The sequence below is a fragment of the Herpailurus yagouaroundi genome, unplaced genomic scaffold (genome assembly GCF_014898765.1).
Source record: "Herpailurus yagouaroundi ecotype Mexico unplaced genomic scaffold, PumYag 161, whole genome shotgun sequence".
In the NCBI taxonomy this organism is placed as follows: Eukaryota; Metazoa; Chordata; class Mammalia; order Carnivora; family Felidae; genus Herpailurus; species Herpailurus yagouaroundi.
This window is the reverse complement of record NW_024412402.1, coordinates 12,286,303-12,303,312: the sequence shown is the minus strand read 5'-3', so window position 1 is coordinate 12,303,312 and position 17,010 is coordinate 12,286,303. Positions and strand designations below refer to the sequence as shown.

General features: G+C 39.7%; 1 protein-coding gene across 3 annotated transcripts in view; it reads right to left on the bottom strand.

The window, feature by feature from the left end:
- Positions 1-17,010, bottom strand: part of ARHGEF12 (Rho guanine nucleotide exchange factor 12) — a 151,921-nt gene that overhangs the window by 30,599 nt on the left and 104,312 nt on the right. For all 3 annotated transcript variants that reach the window (XM_040483331.1, XM_040483329.1, XM_040483330.1), the window contains 10 exons: positions 15,114-15,206; positions 12,916-13,026; positions 12,541-12,639; positions 6,882-6,924; positions 6,473-6,578; positions 5,903-6,040; positions 5,175-5,207; positions 4,745-4,859; positions 3,951-4,056; positions 1,874-2,086 (listed from right to left, as the gene is read on the bottom strand). In XM_040483331.1, the coding sequence (XP_040339265.1) occupies positions 1,874-2,086; positions 3,951-4,056; positions 4,745-4,859; positions 5,175-5,207; positions 5,903-6,040; positions 6,473-6,578; positions 6,882-6,924; positions 12,541-12,639; positions 12,916-13,026; positions 15,114-15,206 (1,057 nt within the window). The remainder of the gene's footprint in view (positions 1-1,873; positions 2,087-3,950; positions 4,057-4,744; positions 4,860-5,174; positions 5,208-5,902; positions 6,041-6,472; positions 6,579-6,881; positions 6,925-12,540; positions 12,640-12,915; positions 13,027-15,113; positions 15,207-17,010) is intronic.

The following is a 17,010-nucleotide window of genomic DNA, read 5'->3' as shown; positions in this document are numbered from 1 at the left end:
GGGTGAGACCCTGGCATGTCTGTCAGGCTTCAGGCCCCCAAATGTTAGAACTAATGTCCTAATTAATGCCATCCAGGGCACTATTGTCAAGGAGGACCTACCCAGCTCTCCCTACACAACTCACTCAACTCCTCTAAAAGAGCACACTCATGTTCTTCTGGTACATAAATGACAGACGGCTCACATTTTACAATGTAAGGATCAGAAACTGTTGACGTCATTGTTTTGATTACAGGCCTTCAATTAATTATTTTCAGCTTTATTTCTTACTCATGCACTCCATGTAACACATGCCAACTGCAGAGCCCAACATCTTTCCAGGGTTCTAATGGGCAGACTGGCTCCCCGCCTGGGACCCCTTGTACGGATTATGGACTCCAGCTTCCTCTATGTTGTTTTACTCATCAAACCACTCTTGTCCACTTTTAATCTCCCCAAACTCTGTTGAAATCTCTTACTTATTGATAACATGTTCTCTTCCTCCACTTCCTTTCTCTTCATGGTTTTTATTTATTTGTTACTGGTTACCCATCTGCCATGTTTTTATTTCAGTGAGAGCTAGGAGCCATGAATTAATGCACGTACTCAACCCAACATCTTCAGGATTCCACGTAAGATAAAACCCCCAGAGTTTTCTACAAATGTCACCCCTCCTCCTTTGTCTTAAATAAAAACCTGCCTATCCCACTGGCGATGACCTCTTCTGCTACAGTGCTCTCAAACGGAGACAGATGTTTCCATCGTACGCTGTGTACTTCAGGGCAGAGCGGAGATAGATACCCTTGTTCCTCAATACTACTGTCAGACCATTATCTTGCCTTCCTATAAAAATCTCTTGCCGCCTGAGACTCTCACTCCGAGATACTATCACATGCTCTCCCTCCTCACGACAATCATCTAGCAATACTGAACCTTTGGCTGCTGGCTCACAGCTTCCCTCTCTCTGCTGCTATCACATGAGGTGACCTCAAAACCCAGGGATATTAAGGTATTCAAACCCCTGGCTTGTTGGCCCCTTACTTTCTTCATCTCTAGTTACTTCCTTTATGCCATTTCAGTGACCAATCCCATAGCTTTATCCTCGACCCTGTCATACCAGAAATTGAACTGCTTCCAAAATCGCCAGTATAGATAGGCATTCCCTTCTCCAAATAAAACCACTGATTCACCCAGCTCACTTGCTTAAGAAACCCATTATAACAAGTATGAAGAAATATGGTAATAAGCTCTTTTCCCAGTGACCTACAATTACTTTACATCTTCCTCTACTCCTCAAGTCCCCTTGCCCTTCACACACGCTCTGCCTCTCATCTCCTCTCTCCTTCTCCAAGCTCTTCCCTATTCGTTATATATAGTCTGTCCCCTGCATCTTCAACCTCCTCCTCTTTCCTGGCTTCCCTATAGTATTAAAACAACAACAACAACAACAAAACACCTCTAGTATCTCAGGTTTTTAAAAAAGTCTTCTTCAGCCTCCCCCCCCAGGTCTGCTTCTAGCTACTAAATCCCCTCAACACTTCTTTTACCCTTCCATTACTGGATCGGGCACAATCTGAATTTTTTAGGGGTGTGACTATCTCCCCACGGGACTAAGCAGCACAGGGCAAGAATCTAAGTGTCACTTCTGTGTGCTGGCATCGGATACAGAGCTAATGCCTGACAGAGCGCTCGATCGATATTCCTCAATTGGTGAGAATTCAAAATGATCACTTAGCACAGATTTATCACCAGCTGTAGAAGATATTAAAACGTTAAAATGAAGTTAAACTGGGATTCAGGCTTGATTAAAATAATATGCCACTCTATTGCTGACTTAGTGTGACCGTTTTAAAGTCTTGAGACTTAGTTAAGTTGCACTACAGCATTCGCTCACCCAGATCATTCTCTTTCCCTCCTTCCTGGGAAAGAGTGGCCCCTGAAGCCCCAGAGGACATGGAATTGGCTGGCAGGTACCCAACGTCTGTTCCTTCACCTGCTAACCCACTCTGGCGCAACTTGGCAGAGTCCTGAGGCTCAGGACTCACAGAAGAGGGTGTGGATAAGTGCTTAGGGTGCCGCTGCTTCTGTAATTCCATAGCTCTGCCAACTGAACAGAAAGCAATGGTTAATAATGTATGTTTCAAAAATCTAAAAAAAAAAGAAGAAGAAGAAGATGTAAAGGATCTAAAAATTGTCTGGAACATGGAAAATATTTGTGAATTATTACTGTGTGAGAGACAGATAGATAAGACAGGAAGAAATGAAAGAAGGAAAAGAAGAAAAAAGGAAAGAGAAAAATAAAGGGAGAGAAAGAGAGCAAAAGAAAGGAAGGAAAGAAAGGGGGAAAGAAGAAAGGAAGAAAAAAAGAAAAGGAGGGAGGGCAAGAGAGAGGAAGGCAGGGGAAGGTGGAGGAGGGTAGAAGAGAAAGGGAGGAGAAGATGGCAGTGAGAAGGAGAGACAAGAGGGAGAAAAGGAGAGGAGAGCAAAGGCGGGGAGGGAGCGTGTTGAGAGAAGAGATGGACGCACACAGAACCGTACTCACTTGTAAGAGTGAAGACGGAGCCTTCTGTGAGCCTTGGTAAGGCCCCGCCCGCCCCCCAACACTCACAGCTGCACCATCATAACGTGCCTCAGACACGATCGAGATTAATCCGCAGCCTGCTCACTATCCCTGTTTGCATCAGTAACCACGAGAAGCTAAAGACACTTAGGTCATCATCCCCCACAGCACTGCGCACCCTCACATAGCTCTGTACTTCCCTAATCCTAAACTTCTCCCTTCCCTAATTCCTAAAATTCTCCTTCTGTATCCCTTGGAACTCATGGGCAGCACCTATGAAGGACTCCATTCTTGGAGTACCTGGTGGATCAGCCAGTGGAGCCTCCAACTTTTGATTTCGGCTCAGGTCACGATCCCAGGATCATGGGATTGAGCCCTGTGTCAGGCTCTGTGCTCAGTGAGCATGAAGCCTGCTTAAGATTCCCTCCCTTTGCCTCAGCCCCTTTACCCTGCTCACACATGCGCTCTCTCTCTCTCCAAAAAAGAAAAAAAAAAAAAAAAAGACATATTCCATTTTCTCCACCTCGTCTCTAAAAATTTCCTTCATCTTCTCAGTGTTTGGGGCACTACTGGTATTTGACACCACTACTGGCGTCGGACATCCAGCACCGCTGTTAGCACAATGCCACTCCCACTCCAACCTCGCCAATATTTTCCAACGCGGTGCTGCCCGGTCGAAGACCACTACATGACCTAATTTCCCGCCCGGTGGTACCACCCTCCCTATTTCTCCCGCAGAGGGCCGATCTCTCTCCGTTAGGCCTGAGGGTGGAGGGAGATCAGGAAATAAAGCACAATGGAGAGGTGGAGACATTGTATAAGTATGGAGAGAGTGAGTAATACGTGTATAAAAAGATTAAACAAAGAATGGTGGAGAAATCCATGCACATTTTTTTTTTTTTGATTTAACAGAAGTTGAATGCAAATAAAATCCGAATAGGTAAGTATATTATGTTATGGACAACTGATAGGATACTACAATTAAAGAAGTCTTTTTAAAAATTTTTTAATGTTTATTTATTTTTGAGAGAGAGAGAGAGACAGAGAGAGCACAAGCCGGGGTGGGGCAGAGAGAGAGGGAGACACAGAATCCGAAGCTCCAGGCTCTGAGCTGTCAGCACAGAGCCCAACGCGGGACTCTAACTAACAAACCGCGAGATCATGACCTGAGCCGAAGTTGGACGCCTAACCGACTGAGCCACCCAGGTGCCCCTAAAGAAGGTGTTTAAGATAATTATAGAGCCCCGTGGGGATAGTTAGCTCAGAAATAACCTTGAATGCCAGCACGGTACATTGGAAATTCAGTGGAATCATTTCAAGAACACCTTTCTCCAATACTTCTAGTTAACTGAGCCTCTGAAGGGAAGATGGAGGGATCTGGTGAGAACGCGCCATTTCCAGCTTCACATACTTGCACTGTTGTCATGACGGCTTGGTCTCCTTGGGGGTCCCAGGATGCTGGGGAATCCTCTGCGCTTCCCTTTTTCTTCGCCTTCTCGATCTTTCTTCATACTTTGCTAGAGTCAAGGTACAATCAGAGAGATAAGAGACACACAACAGAGTCGAGTTCTTTTGTCGCTGTCGAACAGGGAAACGCAATTCTAATGGTCAGCTGAAAGAACTGGCTAAATGCAAGTGAGAGACACACACGCAGCACTCAGAGGCCGGCACACAGTACCGTGTGCACGTCAAACTCAAGATGTCTTTTCAACCTATTTCGAGCTGACAATTTTGGAAAACAAAAAAGTAGTTTGACAACACATTTACCGGGAGCCAGTTCCAAGCAATTCAGTCCTCTGCTGAACAAACAATAAGCCCTTCCTGCATGATGGCACTGTGCTAAAAGCTGGGGACACGACGAAGGAGGCCCTCGCCCTCACAGAGCCGCCCCGTCTGACAAAAACTAAACGAAAACATAAATAATCACACACTGTGACCGGCGCCATAAAAGGAAAGACTGAGGCCGTGACAGAGCTGGGATGGCACTCGGCATAAAGTGCTATCTGCACTCCTCACACTGTCTGATCATTAGTTTCCATGCCTGAATGTCTCACTAGATTTTTTACTTTCTTGAGAATGGGGACCACGTCTTACACACATTAGCACACCCAGCACTAACTTGCTGAATCGGTAAATACGAAGGAAGGCACTGCAACCCCGTGTAAAGAAGCACAGGGACGTGAACACACTAGTATCCAGTCCTACCTTGATTTTTGGAAGGAATCCAATCCGACCTCGCTTGTGCTCCAAATTTCGAGGTTCTTTCACTTTTACTCCCAAATGCTTCATGTACATAAGGATAACATACTGCATTGTTGAACTGGAGGAAAAGGATTAAGTCAAAGAAGGACTCTGAGAAGGGAGGGTGGGCAGAATAAAGACATCAAATGACTTAAAAAAAATGCAATACTGGAATTCTTAGAATTCATTCATCAAGAAAAAACTAAGCAGGTATCTACTGGTTGCAAATAGAAAAGGACTCTACTCAAGACACTAGAATATTAGTCGAATAAAACAGAGGCCACCAGAGGGAGACACTCTATACTTTGAAGTTAAAAGAAATCATAATTTAGGACTTAGAAAAGACAGTTTCTTTTTTTTGTAAAATTCTTGGGAAAAAACCCAGTTATATTACCTTTTATCTTCTTCTACAGCCTGAGCAGTCATCCTAAAAGTAAAAATATTTCAAAATTAAACATTAAAGTTTAACGAAGGAGTTGCTATTAACTCAGATACCTGAAGCAACAGAACAGAGCTCAATCTGTCACCTGGCATGAAATAGCAGAGTAACCCTAACCCTCTAGGGGACTACAGGCTTTTCTCACTCCTGTCATCAACTGTAAATGTTTTCTGACCTCAAACAGTTTCAAAGCCCATGAACTAAAACCACTGGAAGTGTTTCTGATCAGTTAGACATTTTATAGTTACTCATTTTACCAATACCCAGAAAAAGAAACACAAGAACTTTTCTAAAACATCAGCAAAATTTAAAAATTAAAACATTAGGGGTGCCTGGGTGGCACAGTTGGTTGAGCGTCTGACTTCGGCTCAGGTCATGATCTCACAGTCTGTGAGTTTGAGCCCCGCATCGGGCTCTGTGCTAACAGCTTGGAGCCTGGAGCCTGGAGCCTGCTTCGGATTCTGTGTCTCCCTCTCTCTCTGCCCCTCCCCACTCATGCTCTGCCTCTCTCTCAAAAATAAATAAACATTTAAAAATTAAAAAAAAAATTAAAATATTAAAACCAAAATACATGGCTCCACACACGTGGTCTGACTCCCCTTTTGAGTTTGTTCAAAGTGTGCTTTAAGCATTAAGGAGCATCTCAAGAGAGAGGTGCATCTGCACATGCTTCTGTTACTTACAACACTTCTTCGATTTTGGCAACAATCTGTTCTGCACATGCCCGTTCCTTCTCCAAAGTTACCCGGTCCTTGTCTCGCTCCGCATCGAGTTTTGTCAGCTCGCTTTCAGCCAAGGTCAGCCCCATGCTACGTTTCTGCCTAAAGGGAACAGGAGAAGCTTCCTGAGGTGGCCTAGAGAAGAACCGTCTCCCTCTGGAGATGTTTCATCAGAGTTTCCATGGCTATGAGTTTCTAGCAACAGGCGAAATGTCACAGTTTTCTATTTTGGGGCCCCTGTCACCTAGGACACCAGAGGAAAAGAATTCTAGAGGCGATCGCTCAACAGAACACACATCCTGAAGGAACACACTTAGCCTAGAGGAGACCTGAGCTCAAATCCTGAAAACATACAGAATGGGGACTGTGGACTCAGTACCATGCCAACTCTTCGACTCTAGGTATTCCTTACATTTTAATCACAGTGATAAAGACCATATGCTAAGCCAAGGACTTAATGTGTAACCTTTTCCTACCTAAACAGAAAGTTAATTCAGAACTACCATATCAGTTTATATCTGCCACCAAGCTTACCGAAAATCTTCCAAGTGCCTCTGAACTTCTGGGTGGACTCTTTCCTGCATAGTTTGAATATAGTGGCGGTGTAGATCCTCAGGTATAAGCTCAGGTCTTCTTTTTTCTGCATAAAGAAAAGGCAAGGAGTTACCTGATGTGAAGGTATATCCTGTGCATTATAACTGGCAACATATCAATGCTATTTGGTACAAACTTGGAGTAAGACAAAGAGAAGGTCTTCAGTGCATTTTGTTTTTTACCTCACAATTCCAATTTCATATACGTTTAATGTATTACAGAATCTATTTTCTGTTGTGATTCAGATGATCTGCTCATTACCACATGACAGATAAAACCTTTAGAGATGAACTGTGCTACATATCTAACAGAGACATAATTCTCCAGAATATTGATACTCCAAACTTACCTAGATCTATTGATATTTCATCAGGAACAGAAACTTTCAGGTGCTAAAACAAAAATGCAAACAAAAAGTGAAACAACACTAAATACTTATATAAGGTGTATATATAAGGACTTGTATAAAGTGAAGAGATACAACTTGGATAACTATTTTTACAATCACATTCAGGTTTAAGCTCACTTATCCCATCCAAATTTCACAGCTCTGGAATGTACCACTGTTTCAACATGAAAATAGGCCCTTTCCCCCAATGATCATATACAGGAATTATCTATAATCACTGGTTAATATAATCAGTTATATACATCATTTGAATCAATATAGCTAACACCGAAACTGTGTATATATGGTATGAAAAATTTAGTCATATATAATCATCACTTTTTTTTTTTTTTTTTTGCTGTACTTGAGACTCTAAACCACATATTACCAGTAATTTCCTATGTAAAGTGAAAGAACCCTCACAACATTCATGCCCTGATGAGAAGGTACTGGATGCCAATGTCGAGCCTTTGCAGTATTAAATCTCCAATAACCATCCATGGTTTTTACTATTGACCCAACTAAGGTAACCGTGTCATAATTAACTTCTTCTTAGCTAGGATTTTCCCCATAATAACTGCAGTTTTCGGTCCTATTACCACATAGTTGTGTTTTCCCTCTCATCAATCTGGGAAGTATCTTAGAAAACAACTTATTTGTATTCAAAGAAAGTATCTTAACCTCTTCATGCTTACTTTATAATGTATACCTACTTGTCATATACTTTGAGAATTTAAACAGTTCCTGTAAGATCTAAAGCTTTACATTAAAAAATAAGTCTGCTGCAAATTATGAGATCTCCAAATTCATCTGAACAACAGTGAAATAGATTTCAAAGTTTTCTCTTTCACTGACGTTGTCACACAGTAGCTCAAATCAACTGTCCTAGAAGTATTGCTAGCATAAATGTAAAAAAGTATATACACGCTCATTTCTGTATTTATATGAAATAAATAAACCACCTGTGACATGAAAGAATAATCAGCAAATAAATCTATCAGGGTTATTACACTTTAATACTGATAAATTTAATACAGATCACAAGCAGCAAAATAAAGATTTGACTTAGCTTGGAGCTCTTAAGATATGTGACATTAACTTCTGGGGATTTACCTGAAGTAAATAAAAACACTAATTCAAAAAGACACATGCACCCCTATGTTTATAGCAGCATTATTTACAACAGCCAAGATATAGAAGGAACCTAACTATCCACCAATAGATCGATGGATAAAGAAAATGTGGTAGATATACACAGTGGAATTATTACTCGGCCATAAAAAAGAATGACACCTAGCCACTCACAACCACATGATGAACCAAGTGGGTATTATACAAGGCAAATGGTCTAGACAGAGAAGACAGATATTGTATAATTTCATTTACATGTGGAACCTAAGAATTAAAACCAATGAGCAAACATACACAAAGAACAGAATTAGGCTCATAAATACAGAGCAGACTGATGGTTGCCAGAGGGGAAACGGGGTGGGAAGTAAGTTAAATGAGTGATGGGGATTAAGAGGTACCAACTTCCAATTGTAAAATAAATAAGTCACAAAGTATAACATCCATTCATGATAAAAACCCTCAACAAAGTAGGTTTAGAGGGAACGTACCTCAACATAATGAAGGCCATATTTGAAAAACCCACATCTAACATCTTACTCAATAGGGAAAAACTGAGAGCTTTTCCCCTCGGGTCTGGAACAAGACAGGATATCCACTCTCACCACTTCTATTCAACAAAGTACTGGAAGCCCAAGCCATAGCAATCAAACAACAAAAAGAAATAAAAGGCATCAAAATTGGTAAAGAAGAAGTTAAACTTTCACTATTTTCAGATGACATGTTATTATACATAGAAAGCCCAAAAGACTCCACCAAAAAACTGCTAGAACTGATAAACCAATTCAGTAAAGTCACAGGATACAAAATCAAGGTACAGAAATCTGATGCATTTCTATACACTAATAATGAAGCAGCAGGAAGAGAAATTAAGAAAACAATCTCATTTACAATTGCACCAAAAATATAAGATACCTGGGAATAAACCTAACCAACAAGGTGAAAGGCCTGTACTCTGAAAACTATAAAATGCTGATGTAAGAAACTGAGGACAACACAAAGACATGGAAAGACATTCCACGCTCAAAGATCAGAAGAACAAATATTGTTAAAATGTCTATGCTACCCAAAGCAATCTACATATTTAATGCAATCCCTACCAAAATACCAACCATATATTTCACAGAACTAGAACAAAGAATCCTAAAATTTGTAATGGAACCACGGAAGACCCCAAATAGCCAAAGCAACCTTGAAAAAGAAAAGCAAAGCTGGAGGCATCACAATTCCAGACTTCAAGTTATATTACAGAGCTGTAGTCATCAAAACAATATGGCACTGACACTAAAACAGACACGTAGATAGATCAATTAAAACAGAATAGAAAACTCAGAAATAAATCCACAACTATATGGGCAATTAATCTTCAACAAAGCAGGAAAGAATATCTAATGGGAAAAGGACAATGTCTTCAACAAATGGTGTTGGGAGAACTGGACAGCAATATGCAGAAGAATGAAACTGGACCGCTTTCTTATACCATACACAAAAATAAATTCAAAATGGATGAAAGACCTAAATGTGAGACCTGAAGCCATAAAAATACTAGATGAGAACACAAGCAGTAACCTCTTGGACATTGCCTATAGCAACTTTTTTCTAGACACGTCTCCTGAGACAAGGGAAACAAAAGCAAAAATAAACTATTGGGTCTACATCTCAATCAAAAAGCTTCTACACAGCAAAGAAAACAACCAACAAAACTAAAAGACAACCTACAAAACAGAAGAAGGTATTTGCAATGACATATCCCAAAAGGGTTCCTATACAAGGTATAACAAGAACTTACAAAACTACCCAAAAAGCAACGCAATTACAAAATGGGCAGAAGACGTGAACAGACATTTCTCCAAAGAAGACATCCAGATGCCCAACAGACACATGGAAAGATGCTCATCATCACTTACCATCAAGGAAATGCAAATCAAAACTACAATGAGACATCACCTCACACCTGTCAGAATGGCTAAAATCAACAACACAAGAAACAAGAGGTATTGGCAAGGATGTGGAGAAAAAGGAACACTCATGCGCTGCTGGTGGGAATGCAAAGTGGGGCAGCCACTCTGGAAAACAGGATGGAGTTTCCTCAAAAAGTTAAAAATAGAACTGCCCTACAATCCAGCAATTGCACTACTGGGTGTTTACCCAAAGAATATAAAAACACCAATTCAAAGGGATACATGCAACTCTATGTTTATGGCAGCATTATTTACAATAGTCAAGATATGGAAACAGCCCAAGTGCCCAGTGATTGATGAATGGATAAAGATGATGTGGTATATATACGTACAATGGAAATCACTCAGCCTTAAAAAAGAATGAAATCTTGGCCATTTGCTGCGACATGGTTGGAGCTGGAGCATATAATGCTAAGCAAAATAAGTCAGAGAAAGACAAATACCGTATGATTTCACTCATACGTAGAATTTAAGAAAACAAATGAGCAAAGGGAAAAAAAGAGAGAGACAAGCCAAGAAACAGACTCTTTAATTAGAGAAAACAGAGGGTTACCAGAGGGAAGTGGGGTGGGGGATGGGTTAAATAGGTGATGGGGATTCAAGAGTGCATTTGTGATGAGTACCAGGTGATACATGGAATTGCTGAATCACTATGCTGTACACTTTCAGCTAAATAACACTGTGTGTTAATGAACTGGAATTAAAAACTTATAAGAAAAGTAAAAAAATAAATAAGTCACAGGGATTAGAAGTATAGCACAGGAAATACAGGTCAAGAATACTAGAATAACTTTGTATAGTGACATGATAACTATAGTTATTACCATGGTGAGCATTATATATGTAATTGTCAAATCACTATGTTGTACACCTGAAACTAATATAATATTGAATGTCAACTGTACTTCGATTTTAAAAAAAGGAAATGTGAAATTCAAATATACTTCAATATACTATAGTTTCCTCAGGGAAGTAAATCATCTTAATGAATATACGTATAATATTTTATTTTTTAAGTCTATTGTTTTATTTTTGAGAGGGGGAGAGGGGCAGAGAGAGAGGGAGACAGAGAATCCTAAGCAGGCTCTGTGCGGCGCACAGAGCCTGACGTGAGGCTCAAACCCATGAACCATGAGATCATGACGTGAGCCAAAACAAAGAGTCAGACTGCTTAACCAACTGAGCCACCCAGGCGCCCCTATAATATTTTAAACAGTGGCAGTATAATCAGAACCCTAACTCATTCACTCAATAAATATCAAAATGACCAGTCTTCCAGGATCGATCAGTGTTGGAAAAATAGCAATGAACAAAGAGAACAAAAATATCTGCCCTAATGGAGCTTTACATTCAGGGCAGAAGAATACAGACAAAGAATACAGACAAAATAAACCAACAAAATAAAAGTTCTATGGACAAAAATAACACATGACAGGTGACAGAAAGTGAAGGGAATAAAATGTCAAGTAGGTTGGTCAGGGAAGGCCTCACTGAAAAGGTAACTGTATTCTGCAATGTGTAGGTGTGCAGGCAACTTTGTAAAGGAATACAAAGATAATGAGGTAAGAGTTGGAGGGAGAAGTGGAGACAAAAATGTTTCTGGGTATGTTTGTTTTAGGATTGGTAAACTCACAACGTCTGCATGCTAATGTGAACGATTCAACAGAAAACAAAAAGTTGACGATATCAGAGAGAAGGATGGCAATTGCTAGATGATGTTGTCAAGTAGGAAGAAGGAAATGCAGTCCAGGTAAACAGGGGAAGAGTCACCTTGGTATAAAACAAGACAGTCTCTCCACAACATCAGGAGAAAGGGCAGAGCATATACTATGATGAATGAAGGCAGTTGATAGCTGGTAGAAGTTCACCTGCAGATACTTCAAATTTCTCAAAGAAACAGCAAGGTCATGAGCTGAGAAAGGGCAGGAGAGGAGGCAATGAGGTTTCAGGAGAGGGAAGTTGTGACACAGTCATAGAAGAGAGGAGCAAACGTGGAAGACGCCTCAGGAACCGCAGCACAATTATCCAGGGAGCATTAAGGGCTGGTACTTACCCTACCACGAGGCCAAGAATAATAAAACCCATTAGTTTAAAAATCTCATAAAGACTTCTACTGGTAAAATAAAATAAAACACTATTATCATTCATGTAAGATCTTTTCCACCACTTTTTAAACTTGTGCCTCTAAACTTCAAAGAGGCCAACCAGAGTTCATTATACCAGCAAGTTCCTCTGGATCCCAATATATACATATATCATTTGGGTTCTCCTTTTCACTCTCTCATTATGCACATGTATAAGCCCAAATGTACGTGTATACCCCCTAAGACCTACTGTGAGAATTCAGAGCCTACAACTAATTTAAAAATAATAAGAGTAACAGTCAAGAGTAATCAGTAACTGAGACACAACATAGATGTCAGAAAGTCCAAAACAATAATGTCCAAAAATATGAGGTCAGACTGGAAGTAGGAGACCAATAACTCAACGTACGACAGCGCAGATGACAGAATATTAACTTGGTAACTTACTGCAGATCGATCCAGGAAAAACTGATGAAACTCGAGGAAGACACGCCGAGTCTCCTTGGAATTGGTCTGCTTATATAGGTCTGAATAGAGATAACAGAGCTGCAGTAGAGGAAGAAACGGAAAAGAGAAAGAAAGTGAGAAATCATGAAAAATATAACCTGCTAGATCTTCACTGAGTAGCAAAGTTTCCCACAAGTAGGCCACTACAGACAATGTAATCATTACCATGCAAGGAAGTTTAAAAATAAATAACTTTCAACTATCTTATGTATCTATCCGTATATGCTTAGCAACTCATCTTGCAGAAGTGCAAAGTTTTACAGTATAAGAATCAATGTAGGAACTCTGAATTGGCTAAATCGTCAAATACATTACCAACGTTGCAGGGTCAAACTGTGAAACTACGTGGTGTAAGAAAACAGCCAGGTGAGCAGGGCGAGATTTTAGCAGTTCAATGCTCTGGAAACAGCTGCACTGCCCATTGATCTAGAAAAGGAAATAATGATACATCAGTAACTCCACCACACAGATGCAAAATGCAAGGTAAGCTCAGTTAAACACAACTACCCAAATTTCACTTTGACATACCCTAAAAAAATTCAACATCTTAAAAATTTCACTGGAATTTATGAGCACCTGGGCTTATGGAATCTCTCCCTCTGGAAATTAATAATCTCTTGGAAACAGCTTGGAAGAAAAACCATCTTAGGAGAATGCAAGTTCAATAGATAATTACCGAGGAACTCAGATGTCTACAAGTCAGTAAGTAAAAAAGCAGTGTAGCAACACTTCTAAAAAGGCAATGGGAGGTTTTTGCCTAATAATGAAATAGGTGTCTTCCTTTCCTTTTGAACTAATCACAGAAATGGTTGTATGAAAATGGAGATGTATAAGTTTAAGTGAGACAACTCCTAGAATAATTGTATTCCCTAACTGCACTGAACACAGAAAACTAATAGTTCAACTTAAGGTAATCTTGACTCACAATTTCCATTTAATTTCTCATGCTTAAATAAATTAAAGAAAGTTAATCTAAACAAATAATACCAATTCTTCACAATCTCTTTCAAAAAATACAAGAGGAGGGGACACTTCTGAAGTCATTTTAAGAGGACAGCATCAAACCATCAAACATCAAAACCAAAGACATTCTAAAAAAAGAAAACTACAGACCAATATTCCCCATAAAAAACAATGTAAACATCATCAGCAAAATAATAGCACATTGAATCTGGTAATATATAAAAAGGAAAATACACTATACGACCAACTGTGGTTTATCCCAGGAATGCAAATCTGGTCCAACATACTACTATCAATGTAATTTATCATATTAAGAGACTAAATAAAAAAAAAAACCTGTATGATGTCAATTATTTAACAAAGTTCAACATTCATTCGTGACAAAAAAACTCTCAGCAAGTAGAAATAGAAGTAAACTTCCATAACCTAATAAACAGTATCTACAAAATACCTATAGCTAACATCGCACTTAATGATGAAAGACTAAATATCTTTCTCCCTAAGGTTAGGAAGAAGGCAAGAATGTCCTGTCTTACCACTCCAACTCAACCTCATAGTGGAAGTCCTAACCAGTACAATAAAGGTAACAACAAGAAATAAAAGATAAACAGATTGGAAACAAAGAAATCGATGTGGTTGTCTATGTGGAAAATCCCAAAAAGCCATTTAATTTTGTGTATTTAAAAAAAAAAAATTTACTGTTTTATTTTTGAGAGAGAGAGAGAGTGAGCAAAGGAGGGGCAGAGAGAGAGAGAGGGAGACACAAAATGAGCTTACCTTACATTTTGCATCAGAGAATCTGAAGCAGGCTCCAGGCTCTAAGCTGTCAGCACAGAGCCTGACACGGGGCTCAAGCTCATGAACTGAGAGATCATGACCTGAGCCCAAAGCCAGATGCTTAACCCACTGAGCCACCCAGGGGCCCCCCAAAAAGCTATTTTAAAAAGCTCCGAGGGGCACCTGGGTGACTCATTCAGTTAATTGTCCAACTTTGGCTCAGGTCATGATCTCAAGGTTTCTGAGTTCGAACCCCGCAACGGGCTGTGTGCTGACAGCTCAGAGCCTGGAGCCTGCTTCGGATCCCGTGTCTCCCTCTCTCTCTGCCCTTCCCTGCTCACGCTATCTCTCAATCTCAAACATGAAATAAACACTAAAAAAATAAAAATAAAAAACTAAAAAAAGTAAAGGCTCCTAGAAGTAGTGAGTTTATTAGCAAGATCATGGGATACAAAACCAAGAATCAAGCCAATCATATTTCCAAACCATTGGAATTTTAAATCAAAAAAAGATATATTTACAATTGCACCCTCCTCTCCCAAAAGGAAGTACTTTAGTGTAAATCAATCACTTCTTATCAGCTTTAAAAGCAAAGTCATTTCTATTGGTCAAAGCTAAAATAAACAACTAAGCCAAGCAATTAATCTTAGCTCTAAGATACAGCTTCAAATCTTTACAAATACAATTTCAATCTCTAAAAAGCATTCATTTTTGTAACAAAGTAAACATCTCAAATAATTAATAATTTGTTGTGTAGAAAAAAAAGCCATCACCTGTTCATGTTCAGTACCAAAATCATCATCCTCTGCTCCAATAATATGAGGTGCCATTCGGGGAGAGGGGCTCCCGATGAGTGACTGAGTGTCCTGGTAACATTCAGAGAGAAAAAATAGAGAAATTATCTGTTGGTCAAATTCAGAGAAAAAATGAAGCCAAATCATCAAAAAGAAATGGTTCAGTCAACCGACCAGATTTCATTTTATTGATTTTCTTTAAGTGCTTCACTTTCAAAGAAGTGGTTCTCAAATTTTCAAGGCAATGAATCATTTTAGCAAAGAAAACCACAACAGTATCAACTGTTCTTAGGGAGAAAAAAACATTTCCTCTGGAAATAATTAACACCTTTTGCTCACTGCACTCCTGGATATCTGATTCTAATCTCTGTGTACTCCACTCATTTCATATAAACCTTGTTCCAGACAGAAAGTTGGCTTCTGTAAATAATTACAATTCTCAAAAGCTAGATTAGGAAAAGTGAACGAAGACAACAAGACAAAGGAAAAATGAGAATAGAAATGATAAGATGAAGTGAGTGAAGAGGTTAACACAAAGACTTCTATTAACATCGCATAATTTAAAGCTGTCACTGAACCCTGTTTTTTCATTTTCAATTCATTTTCCTAAGTGCATAATGCAGGGTTTTTCAACCCTGGCACTGCTGACATTTTGGGCTGGATAATTCTTTGTTGTGGGGGCCGTCCTGTGCATTGTACGATGTTAAGCAGCATCCTGGGCCTCTACCCACCCACTACATGCCAGCAGCAGCCTCCCAGCCATGACAATCAAAAACGTTGCCATACACTGCCAAATGTTCCCTGAGGGACAAAATCACTCCTGGTTGCAAATCGCTGGCATAATGCAACAAAATTTTCAAGCAATCGCACAAAATTAAAATCATTTTGTATAGAAACAAAGAACCAGAGTTGCAAACACGAAAATGTAGGTTGGCAGATCTCCCTCCCGTGCCACAGCTCATCCACTTGTCAGCTCACTCACAAGGCTGGACTGAGCAGGAAGAAGGCAGTGTGAGGGCACGAGCATACGATATAAAAAATATGCGATGTATGAGGTCCATAAATACTAAAATCAAAGGCCATACAGTATTAAGGAAATAAAAATTGGGGAGGAAACAAGGAAGGCATGAGTTTGGCTCAAACCTGACAGCAGCTGACATGTAGGATCTGGGGCTGAGCAAGGACAGTGGGGCGATCCTGACTCGGGGGCCACGTGCATCTCAGAGCTGAAGGTACGTGCAAGTAGCCGCAAGATACATGAAGTCGTATGTAGCTAAGTTTTCCCTCCTTAAGTGTGCTGCAGCCCTTTGTATTTGCGTCTTCTCACCTTGATTCTGACATTTTTACTGCTTCTTTTTTAAACTCTAGGCTTTTGTAATTTTTTAAAAAATGGTGCAACAACAGAAATTTGTTCAGAGTGGTTGTCAAGACAACTTTTGATTTTATAGTTGTTTCCATGTCTCTGAATTTTCAATAACCCTTATGTTGCTAATAATTGACGGATCACTTGCTGTTTAATTAAATCTTTTACTATAAAACTTTATACAAATCTAATTAGAAAACAAAGGCAGAATGTTAAAAGTATTCACATAAGAATATGCAAAATCCAGCAATCTCACTTCTGAATAAATACCCAACAGAACTAAAAGAAAGCACTTGAATAGATATTTTACACCCATGGCCACAGCAGCATGATTCACAAAAGCCAAAAGGCAGAAACAACCCAAGTGTTCACTGACAGATCAATGGATAAGCAAAACATGGTATATGCAAACAATGGACTATTATTCAGGCTTAAAAAGGAAGGAAATTCTGACATAGGCCGCAACATGGATGAACCTCGAAGACACTGCGCTGAGTGAAATAAGAGAGTCAC